Genomic DNA, 24,318 nt, shown 5'->3' with positions numbered 1-24,318 from the left:
TAACTGATCTACAGTTAGGTTAGTTCATGAGTAATTAAGTAGGATTTTTGTTGAACCGTCAACTGTGTCCGCATTTGCACCATTACCTCAAGCCAATATTATTATGCTGTAGAATGATTGTATCTCAAAACCATCCAGTTACCTAGCTAGCTCATTGTGACTTTTAACCCCAATCTGACCTCCTGAAAGTGACCTTTCTTTCTCACCTGAAGGGATTGACATCTACGGGGCTGTCCCAAAGACTGTTGGTCTCAGTGCCAAAGGACAGCAGGTACAGCTGCCTCTTACAAATGAGCTGCTCCTCAATCAGGACCTGGCGAGAACACACACGTATGCACGCACACACACACACACACACACACACACACACAAAGAAATATTGTTCAAGTGTGTTGTTCAAGTGTTTTTCTGTGGAAAAGCATCTAACTCAAGCGCAGTTGTTGAAGATATTGACTATGAAGACAACAGGACACGCACACAGTCACCTACCAGAAGGTTCACCTGTAGATCAGCTAGTCTCTCCTCTGTGCAGTTGGCATCAGAAACATCAACAATGACTCAGACTCTAGACCCTTTTACCAGCCCAAACACCTGGCACACATAATACATTACAGCTGAAGAACCAGTGTAACCTATAGTTGTTTTTTTCCTTTTTTTCTTCTTCATTGTGCTTTTCAAATAAAAGAAAGTAAACATTAGATAAGACACCTGACATGTCGGTCCGTGTACTTTGCGGCCAATGGATTTTTGTTTAGAAATAGGAAAACGGAAAACTACCCATTTTCCGTTTTTTGTTTCGATAATAGAAAACGAAAAACGAAAAAACAACCCGTTATCTGATTTTCTTTGATGTGCTTAAACATGGAAATCGGGAATTAAAATAGTGTGTGGAAATCTCCTTTCTCAATTTTGCATAGATTTTAGTGTTGTGACCCGGAAGTTGCTCCCACGAGCTTGACAGTCACATATTCAGGATGTCAGCAGAGGACGCGCTGCCATTTGTATGGAAGCAAATCAGTGACATAATGTTTTGAATTTTAAAAGGCATTGAATACTTTGAATAATTTAAACAACACAGAATTCACATATTTCAATGAAAAAAAAAAAATCTGACACAAAAATTCAAGACTCGGAAATTCAGGTAATCATTGTAATCAATAGGAAATCATTGTTTCAATATGATTGGTATGAAAAGGGCATTGTGTTTGTGAATGATGTTATAGATGTCTGGTAACCTTTTGTAATATATAGCTTTCTTCGACAAATATAATTTAAACTGTACTTATAGAGAATACAACAAGATCTGTAAAGCAATACCGATACCATTATTACAGTTAGTTCAAAGCACATTGTTATATGTAAGAATAAGACCCTTACCAACTTTACCAAATGTTTTTATTAATGATTGTACTTTATTTTACAGTAAATGTAATAATACATATATTAGTGATGCTTTGAAATCTAACTATTTTTTTGATAACAGAGGATTGTGTGTACAGGTTCCGAATATGGTTGCATTGTCCATAAAAAAAAAACTAACATTTAAAATTCATTAAATGGCCCATTTCCCCAAAAGTCAAAGAGACTCACTTTAAAATAATTTACAAAATATATCCGGTCGCTGACTTTCTTAGAAAAATATTCAAATTTGGTGTAGAACCTTCTTTATTTTGTGAGGTGGCTGATGAGACTCTGGAACCATGCTTCAGTCCGATGTAATCCAATTTTGCATTGAGGCTCGATTGCTCTGTGAGCAATTTTATCGTTCATCTGCTCTGCTATGCGCCCTCTGCTGACATCCTGAATATGTGACTGTCAAGCTCGTGGGAGCAACTTCGGGGTCACAACACAAAAATCTACGCAAAATTGAGAAAGGAGATTTCCACACAATATTTTAATTCCCGATTTCCATGTTTAAGCACATCAAAGAAAATCAGATAACGGGTCTTTTTTTTTTTCTGTTTTCCTATTTCTAAATGGTAGTCGGAAAACAGCTCGTTTCCCAATTTTGGTTTTCTTATTTCAAAACGAAAATCCATTGGCCGCAAAGTACACGGACCCATGTCCTGTACCTTCATGCTTCCTTGGTTGAGCCACCTCATCTTACCATGGTACAACTCAAAGGCCCTGTAGAAAGTGCACGTATACATGAAAAGGCACACTACAGTATTTTTCTGACAAGTTCTGTGCATTTAGTACTCACTGGTAGAGCTCAGATTCAAATTCTCTGACCACATTGTCGCTGATTTCTAGCTGTCTAGTAAGGCTTCCATCACTTCTAGCTCTGCAACCAAAACACACAGCATAATGTAGGAGACGTAAGATTGTGCAGATATACTTGATGGCACAAAGAGCCACACACTTACAGGGTATTGATGGTCCCTTGATAGCGGAGCTGTGAAAGGGAAAGCCCAATGCTCTGGAGACTGTGGGTCTGGAGCCAATCAGAAGAGCTCTTCCACTTGCCCGAGTGACCTTGTGACCTATGTAGTCTCTGGGTTACAGGCAGCACAAACATTACAGACAGTTCAGTCAGAGTATTATACTGCTGCAGGTCAGGTTCTACATTTGTTAAATGGAACTCTGTAAACTGTATTCAAGCATTCTATCACAGACAAGATAGCAACAAGTGTGCAACAGTACATAAATACCAAACCTAGATTTATCCTCTAACTCAGTTCATCTGGCATCTAGTTGTGCATCAAATAAGACACACCACACATCAATTGACTCTTGTAAGAAGCATGTACAAGCCTTCTTACTAACGTTGTAACATTGTCTAGATATGATAGTTATTGAGGTTAAGGTACTACATCTTGCCCCATCTCACCAGAAGGTCTTGTGTGTGATTCACACTGGTGGTGACCAGTTGACCATCATCATAAAAAGGAGAAGACATAGGGGGGTCTTCAGCCCAGGGAGGGCTCTGACAGAATGAGGAACTGGCTGCTTCCATTATACTCCCAGAAACTATACAGATCACAGAGAAACAGTTAGGTCCATAAATATTTGGACATTGACACAATTTTCATCATTTTGGCTCTGTATACCACCACAATGGATTTGAAATGAAACAATCAAGATGTGCTTTAAGTGCAGACTTTCAGCTTTAATTTCAGGGTATTTACATCCAAATCAGGTGAACGGTGTAGGAATTACAATACATTTTATATGTGGCCCCCCCCTTTTTAAGGGACCAAAAGTAATTGGACAATTGGCTGCTCAGCTGTTCCATGGCCAGGTGTATGTTATTCCCTCATGGGAGTTCGTTATTTCATTGACAAGGAGCAGATAAAAGGTCTAGAGTTCATTTCAAGTATGGTATTTGTGTTTGGAATCTGTTGCTGTCAACTCTCAATATGAAGTCCAAAGAGCTGTCACCATCAGTGAAGCAAGCCATCGTTAGGCTGAAAAATCTAAACAAACCTATCAGAGAGATAGCAAAAACATTAGGTGTGGCTCAATCAACTGTTTGGTACATTCTTAAAAAGAAAGAACGCACTGGTGAGCTCAGCAACACCAAAAGACCCGGAAGACCACGGAAAACAACTGTGGTGGATGACAGAAGAATTCTTTCCCTGGTGAAGAAAAACCCCTTCACAACAGTTGGCCAGATCAAGAACACTCTCCAGGAGGTAGGCGTATCTGTGTCAAAGTCAACAATTAAGAGAAGACTTCACCAGAGTAAATACAGAGGGTTCACCACAAGATGTAAACCATTGGTGAGTCTCAAAAACAGGAAGACCAGATTAGAGTTTGCCAAAAAACATCTGAAAGACCCTGTACAGTTCTGGAACAACATCCTATGGACAGATGAGACCAAGATCAACTTGTACCTGAATGATGGGAAGAGAAGAGTATGGAGAAGGGAAGGAACTGCTCATGATCCAAAGCATACCACCTCATCAGTGAAGCATGGTGGAGGTAGTGTTATGGCGTGGGCATGTATGGCTGCCAATGGAACTGGTTCCCTTGTATTTATCGATGATGTGACTGCTGACAAAAGCAGTAGGATGAATTCTGAAGTGTTTCTGGCAATATTATCTGCTCAGATTCAGCCAAATGCTTCAGAACTCATAGGACGGCGCTTCACAGTGCAGATGGACAATGACCCGAAGCATACTGCGAAAGCAACCAAAGAGTTTTTTTAAGGCAAAGAAGTGGAATGTTCTGCAATGGCCAAGTCAATCACCTGACCTAAATCCAATTGAGCATGCATTTCACTTGCTAAAGACAAAACTGAAGGGAAAATGCCCCAAGAACAAGCAGCAACTGAAGACAGTTGCAGTAGAGGCCTGGCAGAGCATCACCAGGGACGAAACCCAGCGTCTGGTGATGTCTATGGGTTCCAGACTTCAGGCTGTCATTGACTGCAAAGGATTTGCAACCAAGTATTAAAAGTGACAATTAGATTTATGATTATGTTAGTTTGTCCAATTACTTTTGGTCCCTTAAAAAGGGGGGGGCCACATATAAAATGTATTGTAATTCCTACACCGTTCACCTGATTTGGATGTAAATACCCTGAAATTAAAGCTGAAAGTCTGCACTTAAAGCACATCTTGATTGTTTCATTTCAAATCCATTGTGGTGGTATACAGAGCCAAAATGATGAAAATTGTGTCAATGTCCAAATATTTATGGACCTAACTGTATGTCTCACAAAAGCTCCATTGAAACGGTTGATATGAGAAGTAACAGTTTGTCCAGGCATCTGTGTATGGATGTTTGTGATAGAGTGAGTGTAATTTACCCATTTTAAGTGACTTTGTAGGACTGTTTCTACAGTAAATATTCTAGATAAAGGACTCAGGTTGAACCGTTTTGGGTCAGAATCCTTTAAGTGGTCCAGTTTAACAGATTTAGGTAGAGCTAAACATATAAGGATTTTGATGAAACCCAATAGGCTACAATAGTGTAGTGAGTGCATGGCTTACTAAGAGCAGTCTAGGCCTGCACCATTTTAGTCACGTTAACAGGCAGAAAGGGTCAAATTGATCTCGTCTTTCTCTTTCGGTGGTCTGTCTAAGGACTATTGTGACTATGGCAGTGGAAAGGGAGTCAAAATAAATAAACAAATTCACATTATAAGAAAAGAATATCAATAGTGCTAATGTTACAGTGCTGATTTGCACAACAGTCCCGCATGTCTACAGTTTTAAGTAAACTCTATTAGCAGCGAATTTCGTTTGATATCAGTGCATAACACTACTTTGGAGATATCGATTCGTGCTAGATGACGTACCCGTAACCAAGTGGCGTCCCATTTCTTAGGGATATGTAGCCCTTACCCCTCAGTTTCGAGGGCCAAGGGCTAGGGGTAAACTAAGGGCTAGGGGTAAGGGTAAGGGGTAAGGGGGAGTAAATGTTGTCTGCAAGTCTGAACATGAATATGTGATTGCATAGGCCTATTGATATATCAATAAGCTCTACCTGCACATCGGCTACGTTAGGCTATATCCAGTTTCAGAGTAGCTTGAGCTTGTCACAAGGTGAAAAATTTCAGAAATTTGAAAATAACCTATCGTTTCCTACATACCTTCCATTTCCCGTGTTCTCATATGATTTTAATAAAACTATGTTGACAAAATGCTTAGAAGAGAAAATTCCAGGCCCCCTCTCCAATGTTTCACATCTCCAGGGAAACGGAACGATAAGACAAGGCAGCCGCATGGGGGCGCATTGTCGAGGCATAGATCTCTAAAGTCCAAAGAGAAAGTCTTTTATCGACAGATGAATGCAGGAAAATGGGAGCAAATAACCTACGGATGAGAGTGGGTCCAATGCCTTCAGGTTAGACCAATGAACCAGCTGTAGACACATTTCAATTGAGCAAAAATAAAAACAAGATGGTAATCAGCTAACCATAAAAAACTAATAACATTTACACTTTAACTATATGTTGTAAACTTCCACAATTGTATGTTGTTTACCAAATATTATTTGGTACCTTAAAGATCCTGTAAAGTAAATTCCATGATTTGCTTCTCAGTACATTATATACGTGTGAAATGAGTTCCTTAAAGCATGTGCAAAGCGCGAAAACGCTGTCGCACTGAAATGTGGAGTTAGACCGTAGAACATTTTCTCTTCCGTTTTCAGCTCAGGTTTTGTAATAGGCCATAAGGTGAACTTGGAAAAAGTGGCTAGAAAGTGATTTTCGTTCCCACACCTGGGCACTACTTTTTAAATGCATTCTTTGCATAGATAACACCCTTATGGACTTTGTTAAAAGTTCTCCGCAAAATATCCTGCAGTTTTTCGTCACGATCCATAAATGTATAGAATTGTAAATGTAAAAAAATATATTATAAAAATATTATTCTACTTTACGGATTGGCACCAAGCAAAATTAAACATACACATAGTAAATTTAGCGAAACTGTGATGTTTTATACATCAACATTTTCAGTAGGCACAGTGTTATCAGGCACAGTGTTGTGTTATCACAGAAAGATAAAAAGAAAGAAGCACACTGGCCCAAGTTGGCTGAAATGAGTCAAAATGCCACCCCGTCCCCCTTAATTCTGAATAATGCCCAAATTTGACAATTCTACATTAGATTAATTACAGCTCAAAATCTGCCTAAAATACAACACAGCGCATCTTTACTCATCAGTATCATCCCTAATCATCAGTAACATCTTTACTCATCAGTATCATCCCTAATCATCAGCATCATCCCTAATCATCAGTATCATCCCTAATCATCAGTATCATCCCTAATCATCAGTATCATCTTCACTCATCAGTATCATCCCTAATCATCAGTATCATCTTTACTCATCAGTATCATACTTTATCATCAGTATCATCCCTAATCATCAGTATCATCCCTACTCATCAGTATCATCCCTAATCATCAGTATCATCCCTAATCATCAGTATAATCTTTACTCATCAGTATCATCCCTAATCATCAGTATCATCTTTCCTCATCAGTATCATCCCTACTCATCAGTATCATCCCTAATCATCAGTATCATCTTTCCTCATCAGTATCATCCCTAATCATCAGTATCATACCTAATCATCAGTATCATCTTTCCTCGTCAGTATCATCCCTACTCATCAGTATCATCCCTAATCATCAGTATCATCCCTAAGCATCAGTATCATCCCTAAGCATCAGTATCATCCCTATCGCTATATTCAGAGCTGTCATCCCATGTAGCCCTTTCCTCTGTTTCCTCGGTACAGTTGGGTACAATTTTGGCACCGATAAATCAGTACAAGAAAGTCTTGCAGACATACAGGAACATCTTCCAGACTCACATTTGCCTTGCTTGCAACTGCAGTGGACTACCTGCAACACACTTTCAGGGGCAGGATTTCTAGTCAAGTTCAAGTTCAAGTCTTTTATTGTCAGATGCACAGAACAACACAGGGTCAGACTGGGCACTGAAATTCTTAGGACAAGGCAACGCAAAGCAACCTGGCATAACATAACATATAAGTACACAGAACATAGATTACATCTATGATAAGCAGAAATATAATAAACTTCTTAATATATAATAATATACAATATTCAATACAGTATACGTTCGTTCGTTATCTGCCGCTTGTCCGGGAGTCAGGTCGCGGGGGCAGCAACCTAAGCAGGGAGGCCCAGACTTCCCTCTCCCCAGCCACTTCCACCAGCTCTTCCTGGGGGACCCCGAGGCGTTCCCAGGCCAGCCGAGAGACATATTCCCTCCAGTGTGTCCTGGGTCTTCCCCGGGGCCTCTTCCCAGTGGGACGTGCCCAGAACACCTCACCAGGGAGGCGTCCAGGAGGCATCCTGATCAGATGCCCGAGCCACCTCAGCTGGCTCCTCCTCTCGGTTCTACTCTGAGCCCCTCCCTCACGAGCTTCTCACCCTATCTCTAAGGGAGAGCCCGGACACCCTGCGTAGAAAGCTCATTTCGGCCGCTTGTATTCGCGATCTCTTTCTTTCGGTCACTACCCACAGTTCGTAACCATAGGTGAGGGTAGGAACGTAGATCGACTGGTAAATAGAGAGCTTCGCCTTTCGACACAGCTCCTTCTTCACCACGACGGACCGATGCAGAGCCTGCATCACTGCGGACGCCGCACCGATCCGCCTGTCGATCTCGCGCTCAATTCTTCCCTCACTCGTGAACAAGACCCCGAGATACTTGAACTCCTCCGCTTGGGTCAAGATCTCCTCCCTGACCCAGAGATTGCACTCCACCCTTTTCCGGTCGACAACCATGGCCTCAGATTTGTAGGTGCTGATTCGCATCCCAGCCGCTTCGCATTCGGTTCTCCAGTGAGAGCTGAAGGCCGCGGCCCGATGAAGCCAACAGGACCACATCATCTGCAAAAAGCAGCGACCCAATCCTGAGGTCACCAAACCGGACCTCCTCAACGCCCTGGCTGCGCCTAGAAATTCTGTCCATATAAGTTATGAACAGAATCGGTGACAAAGGGCAGCCCTGGCGGAGTCCAACCCTCACCGGGAACAAGTTCGTCTTACTACAGGCAATGCGGACCAAACTCTGGCACCGGTCGTACAGGGACCGGACAGCCCCGATCAGGGAATCCGGTACACCGTACTCTCTGAGCACCCCCCACATGAGCCCCAGAGGGACACGGTCGAACGCCTTTTCCAAATCCACAAAACATGTGTATACTGGTTGGGCGAACTCCCATGTATCCTCCAGGACTCTGCCGAGGGTATAGAGCTGGTCCACTGTTCCACGGCCAGGACGAAAACCACATTGCTCCTCCTGAATCCGAGGTTCGACAATCCGACGGACCCTCCGCTCCAGGACCCCTGAATAGACTTTCCCAGAGAGGCTGTGGAGTGTGATCCCCCTAAAGTTGGAGCACACCCTCTGGTCCCCCTTTTTAAAGAGGGGAACCACCACCCCGGTCTGCCAGTCCAGAGGCACTGTCCCCGATGTCCACGCGATGTTGCAGAGTCGTGTCAACCAAGACAGCCCTACAACATCCAGAGCCTTAAGGAACTCCGGGCGGACCTCATCCACCCCAGGGGCCCCTGGAGATTTTCAACCACCTCGGCGACCTCAGCCCCAGCGATAGAAGGGCCCCCCCCCCCCCCCCCCCCCGATGTCCCCAGACTCTGCCTATACGTCGGAAAGCGTGTTGGTGGAATTAAGGAGGTCTTCGAAGTATGCCTTCCACCGATCCAGGACGTCCCCCGTCAAGGTCAGCAGCGCACCATCCCCACCATATACAGTGTTGACAGTGCACTGCTTCCCCCTCCTGAGTTGCCGGATGGTGGTCCAGAACCTTTTCGAAGCCGTTCGGAAGTCATTCTCCATGGCCTCGCCGAACTCCTCCCATGCCCGGGTTTTTGTTTCCGCAACCGCCAAAGCCGCGTTCCGCTTGGCCTGCCGGTACACATCAGCTGCCTCTGGAGTCCTACCAGCCAATAAAGTCCAATAGGCCTCCTTCTTCAGCTTGACGGCATCCCTCACCTCCGGAGTCTACCACCGGGTTCGAGGGTTACCACCGCGACATGCACCGACCGCATTGCGGCCGCAGCCTAGGTGACCCGCGTCCGGGCAAGGGCAGCTTTGTTAGCATTGTTGTTTTTCTTCATGGTGAGTTTTTTGAGCCACGCTTTGTCTGGTCTTTCACCTGGAACCTGTTTGCCTTGGGTGACCCTACCAGGGGCATAAAGCCCCCGACAACATAGCTTCCAGGATCATTATGACACGCAAACCCCTCCACCGCGATAAGGTGGTGACTCAGGGAAGGGTATTCAATACAGTATACTAAACCTCTAAATACACAATACACATAAAAACCTATACTTACCTTATAAACCTATACTAACCTCAACCTTCAGAACGCAGCGGCCCGTCTGGTCTTCAATCTACCCAGACGTTCCCATGTTACCCCGCTCCTCATCTCCCTCCACTGGCTTCCCATCAGTATCCGTATCAGATTCAAGACTCTGGTACTGACCTTCCGAGCGGTGAACGGGACTGCACCAGACTACATCAAGCCTCTCCTCCAGCCTTACAGCAGCACCCCCCCCCCCCCCCCCCGCCACATACGGTCTTCTTCTGACAACCGTCTGGTGGTCCCACTGCTCAAGACCGCCCGGTCCCAACACAAGCTCTTCTCCTGTCTGGCCCCCAATGGTGGAATCAACTCCCCACCTTCATCAGGGACACTGACTGTCTCCCCACCTTCAAGAAAAGGCTCAAGACGCACTTGTTCCGGGAGTACAACGGCACTTAGGAATGCTTGGCTGGACCTGATGTTAGTTTCCTCCAGGATCACAATGGCTCTTATTGAGAGACTTGTTGCTCTTAGTTAGTTGGTAGTTTTAAATTCTTGTACTCGCTGTAAAATATTTTACTCTTTATTATTTTTCTACAGGTACACTTGCACTTTTTGAGTTTCATGTTGTTTAATTGTAACTTGTTTAACCCTGAAAGACCACATTTTCATTAGCCTGGCTCTGCCCTCCTACGTACTTCCGCTCAATTTTGATTTTGCTTCTGTACTAGGTCTGGCCATGAGGTACGTAAGTCAGATGTCTCCTGTAGATTGTCTACCGGCGAATCAGCGAACAGAGAGAGTGGCTGAGAACGATGACGTTGATGTCGTACGCTAGTTTGTGTTGTAGTTCCGTAATGGCGGCGGAGAAAGATGCGAGCGAAGCCATTCGGTCTGTTGTGGCAACACTGCCGAATATCTATAAACTAAAGCCGGAGCAAGAACAAGTTTTGCTGAGTTTTGTTGGTGGCCATGATGTTGTGGCCCCCCTCCCCACGGGGTTCGGAAACAGTTTGATTTTCAAGCTACGGCAGCTAGCTCTGTTACAGTAGTGGTGAAGGAATTGGCGAACGCTAGCAATTGGTTATGGCAGATCAGAGTGGCTCTGGGCAGATCCAATAGTTTTAAACTTCAACAGAGTACCCGCCTACAAGGAAGTCAACGCTTTTCAATGGAGCGAGGCCAGACTGCACAAGGCAGATACTGTTTGTGGAATGCTTTGGAGGATGGTTGTTCAGGGACAAGTGTAAATGTTTTGGAATGTGGGGGTTGCATGTATGGTGCATTGTTCAGGGACAGGTGTGAATGTTCTGCAATATGGGGATGTAAGAGGTCTGGGAGGTTGTATCTTCCTTTTAGAATGTTAAGTAGAGAGCACATTAGGCTAGCCAGTCAGTATTGTGTGCCTTCAGTGGAATTTATTGCATGAATAAGATTCATTTGCATTGGAATTAGGTATACTTGAACATACTCTACCTATTATTTCCATTTCAGAATGACACCAGCAAGGAGAGTTTACTTCAGTATGCATGATGTCATTGATGCTACCCACCTCCAAAATGGAGAAAGTGATGTTGACATGGAATCAGACACCAGTGATTCGAGTGATGAGCAGGTGGTTGAAAATGTTGAGGAAGTGGAAAAAGAGAATCAGAGACCCACTGATTGTCCAACTAATGACGATGATGGTAAGGACATTGAGCAAACCAACACAAGCCAACCAAACCACAACATATGCGCTGTCAAGTGATATGACAACAGGGCAGTCACACTTGTGTCATCCTTTGCTGGCATTGATCCTGTGCAAAAGATGCAATGCTGGAACAAAGCCACCAAATCTTACATTGAAGTTGAGAGACCTCATATTGTGGGTGCATACAACAAATACATGGGCGGTGTGGATTTGCTGGACTCATTTGGAGCCAAATACAAGTTCCTCATGAAATTGCGCCGCTGATAGTTACATCTTCTGGCACACTATTATCATCGCTGTGATCAACGCCTGTCTCCTCTACAAACGGGACTGCAAGGCTCTCACTATTCCCAAGAAAAAGATGTTGAACAGGAGACTGTTTCAGGCGCAACTAGCTTCCTCTCTCATCCTGACAAACACAGCTGTCAACACATCAAGGAGAGGGTGGCCATCTTCAGCCAGTGGGAGCCCTTTGACATCGATAACTGTGACACCTCAGAGACCTGTGACTGCTCAGAAGAGACTATCCTCAGGTAATGGGGACCACCAAATGGGTCCCAGCCAAGAGGGCATGTGAACCACCAACGGATGTGTGCAGGGACATGGTCGCACATTTCCGGGGAAGACAACGAGAGGACGCTGCAGACACTGCATAAAAGGATATTCTAATACGCTCTGCAGAAAGTGCAATCTCCATCTCTGCTTTTCAGAGTAAAGGAACTGCTTTTGGGACTACCATTGCACGTGAACAATTGACCCCGGGGTCTTTGAAGTTTTCATTCTGTTTTTATAATATTTATCCAGTTTTTTTTTTTTCATAAATTCTGAGTCATCCAAATATGAGTGTTGGGTGATTATTATTAATGAAATGTACTGTTAAAGTGCTATGTAAGCAATCCACACTCCAAATTAACCGTTAGTTGTGTTGTGTATTTGTTCTTACAGTTTGAGAGCAAATGCTGAAATTCTGCTCCCAACTAGGCCCAACGTTGCATTATTACAACGTTTCCCTAAAAACGTAAAAAACATTTTTTGAATGAATCATTCTTTATCTTCATCAGAAGACTCTCACAACATCATCTGCCAAAAAAAAGAAGAAAAATTGACATTTTTATGTTTGGGTCTTACAGGGTTAACTGCATGCTCTTATGGTTTTTCCTTTTGGCACTTATTTGGTTTTTCACAGTGTATGCTTCTTGTTTTGGCTGCTCGCAATGTTTGGGGCTATCTCGTTGTTATGATCAGTGACCTATGCTCTTTTGTAAAGCTCTCTCTTGGAAGTCTTTGGATAAAAGTGTCTGCTAAATGCATAAATGTAAATGTAACCTAAGTAGAGGTGGGCCGTTATCGGCGTTAACGCGTTGCGTTAACGTGAGACTCTTATCGGGCGTTTAAAAAAAAATATATCGCCGTTAATTTATTCTCAATGTTGGGTTGGGAGCTGGGTCTATACTACGCAAGCTATGATGACTTTCACCTTGATATTTTAGCACGGATGTATACCTAGCCGAATTGCACTGTAGGGTGCGAGAACGAGTCTTCGAACCTGTGTGTATGCCTTGTGTATGAAATTATCACATCAAACGTGACGTGCTAACATGGATGCAGCTATGAAGCCGCCTGGTTGGCTTCAGGGAAAATGTATTTTTAAGAAGCTTCCCAATGGAAACCTCGACAAGACTAAGGTTGTTTGCACCTTGTGCTATGCGGAATTAGTTTGCTGTAGGAGTTCTTCCAGTCTGAAATACCACCTAAACGCAAAGCATCCCTTAGCTAATGCGGAAGATGCCGGGCCAAGCACTGATGTAGCGCAGGGGAAGAGTCGTCGTCAAACTACGATGTTTGAGTGCAACTGAGGCAAGCCCGTCAGCACAGCTCTATCAGCCAAGCTAACTAATTTAATAAACACAAGTACATCTTATTGAACATAATTTATTTTCATCACCAATTATCATAGTAGAACAGCTTTCTCAAGCAGTTTGTGATGCATTTTGGAAACAGGAGATGAGCTCCTGGTCTAATGCGCCACCTGGCTTGAGAAACCCGTTCTCAAAGACTTACTTTTAGTCATTATTAGTCATATATTAGTCATTATTTGGGTAGCACACATATTCTGAATGCCTTCGGCGGAATTCAAATGAGCCATTTTAATCTAGATTGAAATGATAGAAATGGAGACATGAAACATGGTGAAATTGATGAGGGGACTGACCCAGGGTTCTAAATTAACACCCGGCAACCCGCCAAATGCGGGTTAAAATTCATTTTGGCGGGTGTTAATAAAAACTCACTAGCCAGTTTGGCCGGTGATACATGAGGCATTACATGAATGATACATACATTGACCATTCACGCTGCTCATTATTCTTATTTTTAGATATATTTTATTTTATATTTAAATTGTTGTATTCTTAGATTGTTTAGTTCTTAGAAATAGTTAAACTTTTGTACTTTTACTTAATTTAAGATCTGTATATGTTTAGTGTTTTGCACCTCCCTGCCACAGTAAATTCTGTGTTTGTATAACATACATGGCGAATAAACCGAATTCTGATTCTGATAAGGCTTTGTTCTCGGCATGGTTCTCGGTCATTTATCCCCCTGACAGTACTTCCTAAGTTTCCCATGAACACTGTGCCGTAATGCTACGTGATAACGTTTTATACGGCCATTGCCTGCGCGCAGTTAGAAGTGAAACCAGCGCGAGAAACCGTGGAAACGAACGGAGCGTCCACCAGAAAACACAAGGAAGTAAAACGAAGCATAGAGGATCATTGGAGGTAATAAGAGCTAGCTAGAGTAGTAAAGTAAAAAGTTAACGTTAACTTAATACGGCGGTGGTTAGGACAAACTTCTGGGAGCGAGAAGAGGAACGAGGCAGGGGATGAGGATATTGATAGCACTACTTTTGTAAGGATTGCCGCATGTAGTCTACGCGAAAGAAAAATTATGTTGCTTACTGACAGTCTTCTGTAATGTAAAAACACTGTTCTTATTAAATAGTATATTAGGTCGGTTTAATTAATAATAATAATAATAATTTTTTATAGCGCTTTTCTCAATACCCAAAGTTGCTTTACAAGTGTGAGGAAGCAGAACAAGACAACAGTAAAATATAAAGACAAAGGATTGAACAAAACAGACAAACAGAATATTATACAGAAAAAGAAAACTAACATATAAGTCTAATAGTGGAGGGGAGGGAGCAGGGGATGTTCAGGTGAAGGCGAGGTTGAAAAGGTGAGTTTTGAGGGATTTTTTAAATAGTGCTATATTGGGAGCCAGACAGATATGGAGAGGGAGGTCATTCCAGAGGGAGGGTGCGGCAGCAGAGAAGGCCCTGTCACCCCAGGTCCGGTGCTTAGTCCTGATGGTTTTTAGAGTGTTTGCGCCGGCGGACCTGAGGCAACGGGTAGGGGCGTGCTTAATGGCTGCTTAGGACAAAAACGTTACTGTAAATGCATGGGCAGGAGTCAATCTCATGACGCGAATGGACGTTTTAGCCATTTACAATAAATTGTGTCCTTACTTAGTCACGTGTTGGTGATTTCAGATTTTTCACACCCTTGCATCATACTTCTGTGCTTTGTTTTACTTCATTTTATGTGTTTTTCATGGCAACAATATTAATAAAATGATCAAATGCATTCAGTGAAACTCATAATTGTTCTTATTTTCAACAGAAATAATTTGGCAAGTGGAAATTCTGGCTTCACCAGCCAATAAAAAAAGTTCATTTAGAACCCTGGACTGACCCCAAAGAGTGTGCCAAATTTCACAACTTCTGACAATACGGTTCTAGGGGCTGCCATAGACTCCCATGGCAGAAGAAGATGTATAAATATAGCTGCAAGTGATGAAGAATTATCAACACTGTTTGTAAGGATGAGATCTCTCAGCAGGCAGGCCGGAAAGAGTCACGACAATTATAAAAAGGGTTGACTCGGTTTTATTAGCTCGACGTCGGATCATGCCACCAATCCACAAGAGTGGCTAGCATGAGTGAGAAAACATGTCTCTCAGAAGTCCTTTGTGTTGGCTGGACTGTACAAATATAGTTACCACCACAACATCTCCTTAAACGGTACACATTCCACAACTTGATGCACAGAAGAAACAACACACAGGTGATGCGGTCATCAATCATTGCTTGTACTATTCTCTGCATCTTGCACTTAACCTAAGTTGACCAGAGCACATTCCTTGATCTATATGTGTATTGTCCAAGGCCTGCTCCGTGACCTCTTGACCACAGCAAGAGACAACCTCACACATGTATAGAAAATCTGCGTATCACTGTTGTAATTATGAAGATGGAGAAATTATCATGGTTTATATGATTGGTATAGAACCACTTAATCACCTTTTTCACTTTTATATGCTATATTATTGAAAACCAGATGCAAAGCTGTTGATGGATTAGAATTGCCACTAAAACTTAGAAGAAATAAAGGCCAAATGTGGAAGTCCAGATACATGGGTTTGAGTGCCAGAGAGAGAAGTATGTGTGTAGGCCTCTCCCATGAAGGACTACAAGGCCCAGATATTGAGAACTACAAGCGCCTGAGATCAGGGGACAGATTTATGTCCTTAAACTCAGTGTCCCTGTGCAGCTGGGCGGCAAGGCCTCTCGAGGGCCCTGGAAGGGGAAGATAGAGGACAAGTACTGGCAATGTAAATTTTGTGACCATTGACCAACCGGGTGTCAAATACATAAATGCATCTGTGACCAGAGATAATGTACCAATGACAAAATATCATAAAATAATGGAGAGTACATATGCAAATGTTCGGAGAAAAATTCCAGTCTGATCTCGAGACCACTCTCACGTTTTTGGGAATCAATCCTTTGTGTTAGATTCGAATAAACACTTTGCATCTTACTTTGCTGCCGTTTCCGTGCTGTTTTAAAACTTGGATTATTGGATAAAAACTTGGATTATTGAACCACGACACAAGCAGCAATGAAGTGGCCAAGCAGTCAAATGACCCAGAAAACATTTTAGACATCCTCAGAACAGGGTTCCGAGTGCATGCAGCAAGTTTGGTGTGAATCCATCAAAGATTTGCTGAGATACGACCCAACTTCCTGTTTACTGGCTTAACGGCACATTTTGATTGGCTGTACCGGGCAAACGGTTTAAAAAAAAAAATCAAAAAAACATGTGATGGCCTTTGTGAGGGAGGGAGTCAGGAGGGAGCCAGGTGACTAAGAGGTTAGGGAGTCGGGCTAGTAATCTGAAGGTTACCGGTTCGATTCCCGGCTCTGCCGAATGACGTTGTGTCCTTGGGCAAGGCACTTCACACCCTACTTGCCTCGGGGAGAATGTCCCTGTACTTACTGTAAGTCTCTCTGGATAAGAGCTTCTGCTAAATGATTAAATGTAAAATGTAAATGTGAGGCTTGGTCTGAAGATAATCTCTGCCAAATTTGGTTCAGATTGGACACACTTTGTAGGAGTAGTAGAGAAAAAACGTTTTTTCATGAATTCAAAATGGCGGCCGCATTAATTCGGCTGTTATCACAAGTTATCATGAGACAAAGGAATCAATTAATAAAAGGCAAACAAATCAACAGTTATTGGCCAAAACACATTTTTGCATCCTGCGGCCACGCCCAGTGATCACATGACATCAACTTGTTTGGACATCCTCAGATGAGGGTTCCGAGTTATTACACCAAGTTTGGTGTTGATTTCTCAAGGATTGGCTGATATATGACCCAACTTCCTGTTTGGTGTCTCTGATGCCGATTTTGATTGGCTGTACCGGACAAACGGTTTTGAAAATCAAAAATCCTTTCAAATTTTTAGTGAGAGTTTCTGTGACGATGATGTGTGCCAATTCTGGGGAAGATTTGACAAAAATTGAAGGAGGAGAAGCGAAAAAACGTTTTTCCTTAAAATTCAAAATGGCGGACAATCTATATAACCGGAAATTGACCTCATAGGGTGTGTTGAACTCGTCTTGATCCAGGGAATCGAACGGTACCTCATTTTTGAAAATCGGTCATACGGTTCAAAAGTTACGTGTGTAAACACAAGTCCAACTTTGACCCGTTGGTGGCGCTAGAGTGCTCCAATGGGTGACATGAAACTTGGTGAAAATAAAGAGCGGACTGTCCTCAAAGAGTGTGCCAAATTTCACAACTTTTTACCATACGGTTCTAGGGGCAGCCATAGCCTCCAATGGGAGAGGAAGATGATTAATAATAATAAGAAAAAGAAAAGGTAGAAACACTTAAGTGGCTTCGCCGCTTCGCAGCTTGGCCACCAAATATAAAGCAGTCATATGACCCAGAAAACATTTTAGACATCCTTAGAACAGGGTTCCGAGTCCCTATACCAAGTTTGGTGTGAATCCATCAAAGATTTGCTCAGATACGACCCAACTTCCTGTTTGCTGGCTTAACGGCACATTTTGATTGGCCGTTTGATTGACTCCCATGGTACAAGAATAAAAATAAATATAGCTGCAGGCAGCAATGGCGGGTTCCTCTTCGACATTGCAAACCATTACAAAATTGACATGACACAGACACGTATTTCATACATGTACACAACATTTCAAGACAATTGGATCAATGGCTGATTTTAAGTCATTTTTTGAAATTCTTCACAAATTGTCACTGTAGAGAAATATCCATGCTGTTGACATTATGGGTTCTTGAGACTTTTTTGTTCCCCATTGGCAATAAGGCATGCATACCAACTTTCTGAAATCTTGGCCTGATGGGGTCAAAATGCCACCCTTTTGAAAAAGTGACAACTTTGAAGCGTGTTCTGGGGGGAGTCAGGTGGCTGAGCGGTGAGGGAATCGGGCTAGTAATCCGAAGGTTGCCAGTTCGATTCCCGGTCATGCCAACTGACGTTGTGTCCTTGGGCAAGGCACTTCACCCTACTTGCCTCGGGGGAATGTCCCTGTACTTACTGTAAGTCGCTCTGGATAAGAGCGTCTGCTAAATGACTAAATGTAAATGTGTTCTGTCAGGCCATCTGTACTCTGGTCAGGCCCATAATGCAGAGATCCATTCTTTAAAAGCTTTGATTACAACAATAACTTTATGAAAGTCAGAATACACTTTAGTAAAGGACGTGTGTAGTTTATGTACTACTACTGCTTGCTCTGCCCACACACTTTCCCCATCCATGCTGTTTCCCTCTTTCCCAGTGCAGGTGGTGCGGTGGCCGCATGAGGTTTAGGTGTAGTCCAAAAGTTGCCTCTCACAATCAAAACATTAACCGCAACATTGTTTTCAAACTTTCTCAAAGATGGCTTGAAAACCACAGATATTGACTCTCTCCTTGAGTAGATCTCTTTCCAGAATCTCAGTCAATCCAGAATCAAGATTAGCCTCATAGGCAATTGGTCTGGTCTAGGGCACAGCCCACGTTTAGCTCCTTGCAAGTATAGCCTGTGATAGTAAAATGGCCGACTCTCTGTTCCCATTAAACTACACAGCATGCACACTCAAGGTGACCAACAAGATTATATTAACTAACAAACAATAACATTACAAACATCTAACTGAACGAACACAACAACTGAAATCCCTTGCGTAGTTGTTGTTTTTTTACATGCCGCACTGCATGCTGGGTACCCAAGAGCGCTGACGCTGATTATCTAGCTGTGCTCCGACTGCGTGATATGACGAGATGCTAGTGGCGCGCTGAGGTCTCAGAGTCTCCTGCCCGAGTTCAAATTCTGCCCGATTAGCAAGCTATTTTTACTAATATTTTGTTAGCAATTGAATGGTAATGCAAGCTAGCTAAAAACAATGTTAGTTAGCTTGGCTAAACTGGTTTTCATAGCAACAGAAATCAACAAATCAGATCAGTCGAACTTTATTCCGAAATGGGGGGATGGCGGGAACATTAAAGGTGTAGGACAGGTACAGTAAAAGTGAAATGGAACGCGTCTTTCTGCCTTGAAGCTGCATGCACATCAACAAGACCCCATCTATATGTAAAGATAACATCCAAGCTAACAATTTCGCCAAATCTGACTGCAGCTTTGTATACCATATGTACCGTGTTATGGTTGTTTGAGTTAAACAACTTGCTAAATGAATTAAATGTCTGTTAAATGTCAAATCCAACTATAAATGTATAAAAGAGAGTTCCAATAAAATCTGAATTTGTTTTAAACCTAGAGGTTTAAAAGGTTACCTTTGCCTAAACTGACATGCACCAACTCAGAGAACTGAGTTTCAACAGCCATTTACACATTTAGTCTCTATTTGTTACTCTACTCTTAAGGCATGTTTAACTTAATGTCTGCACCTCTCTGTCACCAACTGTCTCTGGAGTGGGGGGTGGGGGCTTCACAGGGTGTCTACAGGTATAAACAAGTTAAATGTAAGACCTTTTAATACCACTTCCAAATGAAATTAAAGACCAAACTTACGATGGAAATACAAATCAAAAGTGGAAATATACAGTAATCTTTCCAAGTAAACACTGATGTCTGTTCAATATGAACAGTATGGTAAAATGACAATAATCGGTTGAGTTTAAGCACATTGACTAAATGTGTCTAATGCGGAAGGATAACACAAAAATGTAATTGCTGTCCTAAATTATACTTATTATTACACTAGGGTGGAAATGGTGGAGCAGAAACTAACAATTCCATGAATCCCATGGAAACAAAGGCAAATGTGTGAGATGTACTGATGTGGAGCACAAATGATCCAAGAAGCAGTACTTCTCTTGAGTGGTTTTTATTCAGATGAATAATCATTGGATTCAGGTCAAAAGTCTATCACTTCAACTAGTTTCATCACTTAAGACACAAAGTCGGCAGCTTGGCATACTGGCACATGGAAAGGATTAAACATTTAGACTTTCATCAAAGTAATGCTGGCTTGTCTTCATCAATGTCCTCAAAAAAGCAGGCTGCAGAGCTACTGTGTCTGTGGGGTGACTGTCTCTGGAGGGCTGGCAGGCAGGGGCAAGCAGGGCCTGCAGGCAGGCAGGCAGGCAGGCCAGCTGGATGAAGCTGTCCTGGGGTCAGGGCTGAAGAGAAGCTGTCCAGCTAGAGAGGGGTAGTCCAGCAAGGGGTCTGTGTGGATCTCACCATCCTCGAGTCGGTTGCATCCTCTGTTGAACTCTGTTGAGCAGGCCTCTGCATGACCCTCCAGACCTGTCAAAGTGAAGAAAGGGTCCATGTCAGTTGTGAAAAATGAAGCTTTTCCCATCTACACTTGATACAGACTTGCAATGCAGTGGCATTACTTGAACTTGAATCCAAATGTGTTGACCTCATGGAGACCCATGCAGTCACTCAAAACACGGGTTCGATTCCAGGCTCTGGCAAGAGTATTTACCTCTAAACTGGTCAATATATACACATCTGACAAAAGACCAGCTCGACCTTTGCTTGTAAACAGTGATTCTGACTGTCAGAGACCTTTAAATAGCCTGACTTACCGAAATTGGCAAAACTAGCCTGGCTAACGTAGGTTGCTTTCTCAGGGCATATGACGAATGAAACAGGCTCGCCTTGAAAAATCAGATATACTGACTATCTTTAGCAGGCCCTTGTCTACAAAAAGCAGTCCTCCCTGATGTTTTTGGAGTAGAATTGAGTGAAATACAAAATTGTTTACACACTGCCAGTGGGCGAGCCGAGCCTGACTGAGGCTAACGTCAAAACAATGTACCCCCGGGACGCAGTATCACTCCAATTGCAAGTCCACAAATGACAAAAATAATCGGAGCATCTGGCTAAAAGCACAATTCCCACATCTCCTAAAGGCTTCCCTCCTCGACCTTTTTCGTGTACACCTAACTGTAAAATGGTGAACTTATGAACATGACGCGACCAAAACATGGCTACCGCCTAACAGTGCGTTCACACTGCAGCGGAGCACGGCGTCGGCTTCCAATTCATTTTAAATGAAACCAGGCGTTGACGCTCGCGTAGGGAATTGTGGGAAGGCGAGCGGAGCGGAGCGTTGCAAGTTGGATGTTCTCAACTTTATGTAAATGAGGAGCGTGAAAACGCTAGCGTTGGCCAATCGGATTGGTTTCTTGTAACGTAGCAACCGTTGGTCATGATAAACATTTCTAGGTTTCACAATTTCAAGATGGAGGAGAAACTTTTCGTATGTGTCTGCACATCCAGTTCTGTTCAGAACAAAGTTACTAATGTGACGAGCCTGAATTTAAAGATTACATTAAACTAACTAGAGAGGGTACAATTTCTGGGGAAATTGTAGGGTGTGCTTGCTTGCGTCGGTTGCACAGGGGTCCGTTTTGACATTTTTACAACTGATATATCTGTATATTTTATATTAAAATGCATACTTATTATTTATAAACATTACATAGATTTAAAAGCATTTTTTTGTGCTGCTCATTTACAACTGAAAATACGAGTGAAGTGTAGAATTAAATATGTCTTCTTATTTCCCCTGCAAGACGTAGCCTCATAGCTGAATCAAAACGAATAAATTTGGCAGACCGGTGTAAAAATGGACCTAATCTCTATGACTTAAATGTCCTTTTAAGTTTTCCCTTCTCGTGATATTTTCAGGCATTTAGCCTACTCATATTGCATTCATTCATTAATAAAGAACCCCCTTTGAAGATTATTCTACGACGTTACCGGCAGTAGAAGATGGAATCGCGATTCAAACAGTACCATCTGCTAACTGAAAATATGCCCCCAAAAATGTAAATAAGCTTGACATTTATTTAGTGGAAAATCGCTCATTCATAAAAAGCTCACTGGTAGCGATCATTGTCAGTAACAACGCAAAATGCGATATAGCCCTGTGTGGAGAAGCTGCCCCGGTAAATTCTACTACTACAGTACAGTACTAGACTACTGCTGTGTTTGTCTTGGTAGCGATTGTGTTGGTTGAATTGGATTTAACGTTCCGTTGTACGGTTTAGGCTGAAATTAATTATTTTCATGAACAGATTGACAAAGTTTAGGCTGTGGCAATGAAGTTCAGGTTAGTAGTTAGACTTTTGATTTAAGTAAGGGGAGTGCCGAACATGTTGTGTAGATGTTTTTGTAGTGTCTCGCGTAGGCTACAGCGTTGCAGTGAGCTACACTGGTTTGAAACCACAGGTAATGATAATTTCACCCACAAATCGTTTACTTGTAATGTAATGTCATAATAAATCCTACAACGAAAATGTATTTGTGAGGAATGTTGGCCGCCGAAAAATAATTTATATTCGTAACGACGAGCTGCGATTGGAAGCGAAATGAAACAGGGGCTAAAAAACGAGGGTGGGGGCTTGGTCAGCACACAATTTCAAGAAAGCATGTGTGTGTCAAGGGAAGGCTGAGTCTGTGAGAATTTGGAGCACGCGCGGGGATCATTTTTGGAGATATGAAGTTGCCTTTGCACATGGTAACATGTTGTAGTGTCTTCCACCGATATACCAAGTTTAGTGTTGATATCTCAAAGATTTGCAGAGATTTGCCCCAAATTCTTGTTTCGTTGCTTTGTTGCCAATTTTGATTGGCTGTACCGGACAAACGGTTTTGAAAATCAAATATCTAAATACTTTTTGAGTGAGGGTTGCTCTGACGATGATGGTTGCCAATTCTGGGGAAGATTGGAAAAAATGTGTAGGAGGAGTAGGCTTTCAAAGGTTTTTGATAAAACCGGAATTGGCGGAAAATCTATATAACCGGAAATTGACGTCACAGGGTGCATTGAACTCGTCTTGATCCAGGGAATCCAATTGTACGTCATTCATGAAAATCAGTCATAAGGTTCAAAAGTTGCGTGTGTAAACACAAGTCCAACTTTGACCCATTGGTGTCATAATAAAACTAACAATAACAACAGGTTTCCTCCTTACGGAGGAATCCTAAAAATAACTAGAAAGGGTACAATTTCTGGGTGTGCTTGCTTGCGTCGCTTGCACAGGGGGGTCCGTTTTTTTATGACATTTTTACAACTGATATTTCTGTATATTTTATATAAAAATGCACTTATTATTTATAAAGATTACATAGATATAAAAGCATATTTTTTTTGCTGCTCATTTACCACTCAAAATACGAGTGGTAAATGAGTGTAGAATGAAATATGATGTCTTCTCATTTCCCCTGCAAGAGGCAGCCTCATAGCTGAATCAAAACGAATAAATTTGGCAGACGGTGTAAAAATTGACCTAATCTCTATGACTTAAACGTCCTTTTAAGTCATAGAGAAGTTTTTCCCTTCTCGTGATATTTTCAGGCATTTAGCCTACTCATATTGCATTCATTCATGAATAAAGAACCCCCTTTGAAGATTATTATACAACGTTACCGTCAGTAGAAGATGGAATCGCGATTCAAACAGTACCATCTGCTAACTGAAAATATGCCCCCAAAAACGTAAATAAGCTTGACATTTATTTAGTGGAAAATCGCTGGTAGCAATCGTTGTCAGTAACAACGCAAAGTGCGATATAGCCCTGTGTGGAGAAGCTGCCCCGGTAAATTGTACTACTACAGTACTAGACTACTGCTGTGTTCGTCTTGGTAGCTATTGCATTGGTTGAATTGGATTTAACGTTCCGTTGTACGGTTTAGGCTGAAATTAATTATTTACATGAACAGATTGACAAAGTTTAGGCTGTGACAATGAAGTTCAGGTCAATATTTAGATAGACTTTTGATTTAAGTAAGGGGAGTGCCGAACATGTTCTGTCGCCGTTTGACTTCCTAAACAGCTGTGGAGATGTTTTTGTTAGCTACTCACTAGTGTCTCGGGTAGGCTACAGCGTTGCAGTGAGCTACACTGGTTTGAAACCACAGGTAATGATAATTTCACCCACAAATCGTTTACTTGTAATCTAATGTCATAATAAATCCTACAACGAAAATGTATTTGTGAGGAATGTTTA

General features: G+C 42.4%; 1 protein-coding gene across 1 annotated transcript; it reads right to left on the bottom strand.

The window, feature by feature from the left end:
* Positions 1–206: 206 nt before the first annotated feature.
* LOC134037927 (von Willebrand factor A domain-containing protein 3A-like) lies at positions 207–5,655 on the bottom strand. Its single transcript, XM_062483500.1, has 6 exons — positions 5,540–5,655; positions 2,831–2,970; positions 2,367–2,494; positions 2,073–2,127; positions 490–591; positions 207–313 (listed from the first exon to the last, which is right to left on the bottom strand). The coding sequence occupies exons 1-5, from the start codon at positions 5,559–5,561 to the stop codon at positions 559–561; spliced, it is 378 nt and encodes a 125-aa protein (XP_062339484.1). The 5' UTR covers positions 5,562–5,655; the 3' UTR covers positions 207–313; positions 490–558.
* Positions 5,656–24,318: the final 18,663 nt, after the last annotated feature.

Source organism: Osmerus eperlanus, chromosome 2 (genome assembly GCF_963692335.1).
Source record: "Osmerus eperlanus chromosome 2, fOsmEpe2.1, whole genome shotgun sequence".
NCBI classification, from domain to species: domain Eukaryota; kingdom Metazoa; phylum Chordata; class Actinopteri; order Osmeriformes; family Osmeridae; genus Osmerus; species Osmerus eperlanus.
Note: the sequence above shows the minus strand (reverse complement) of the source record. Positions and strands in the feature narration are given on the sequence as shown.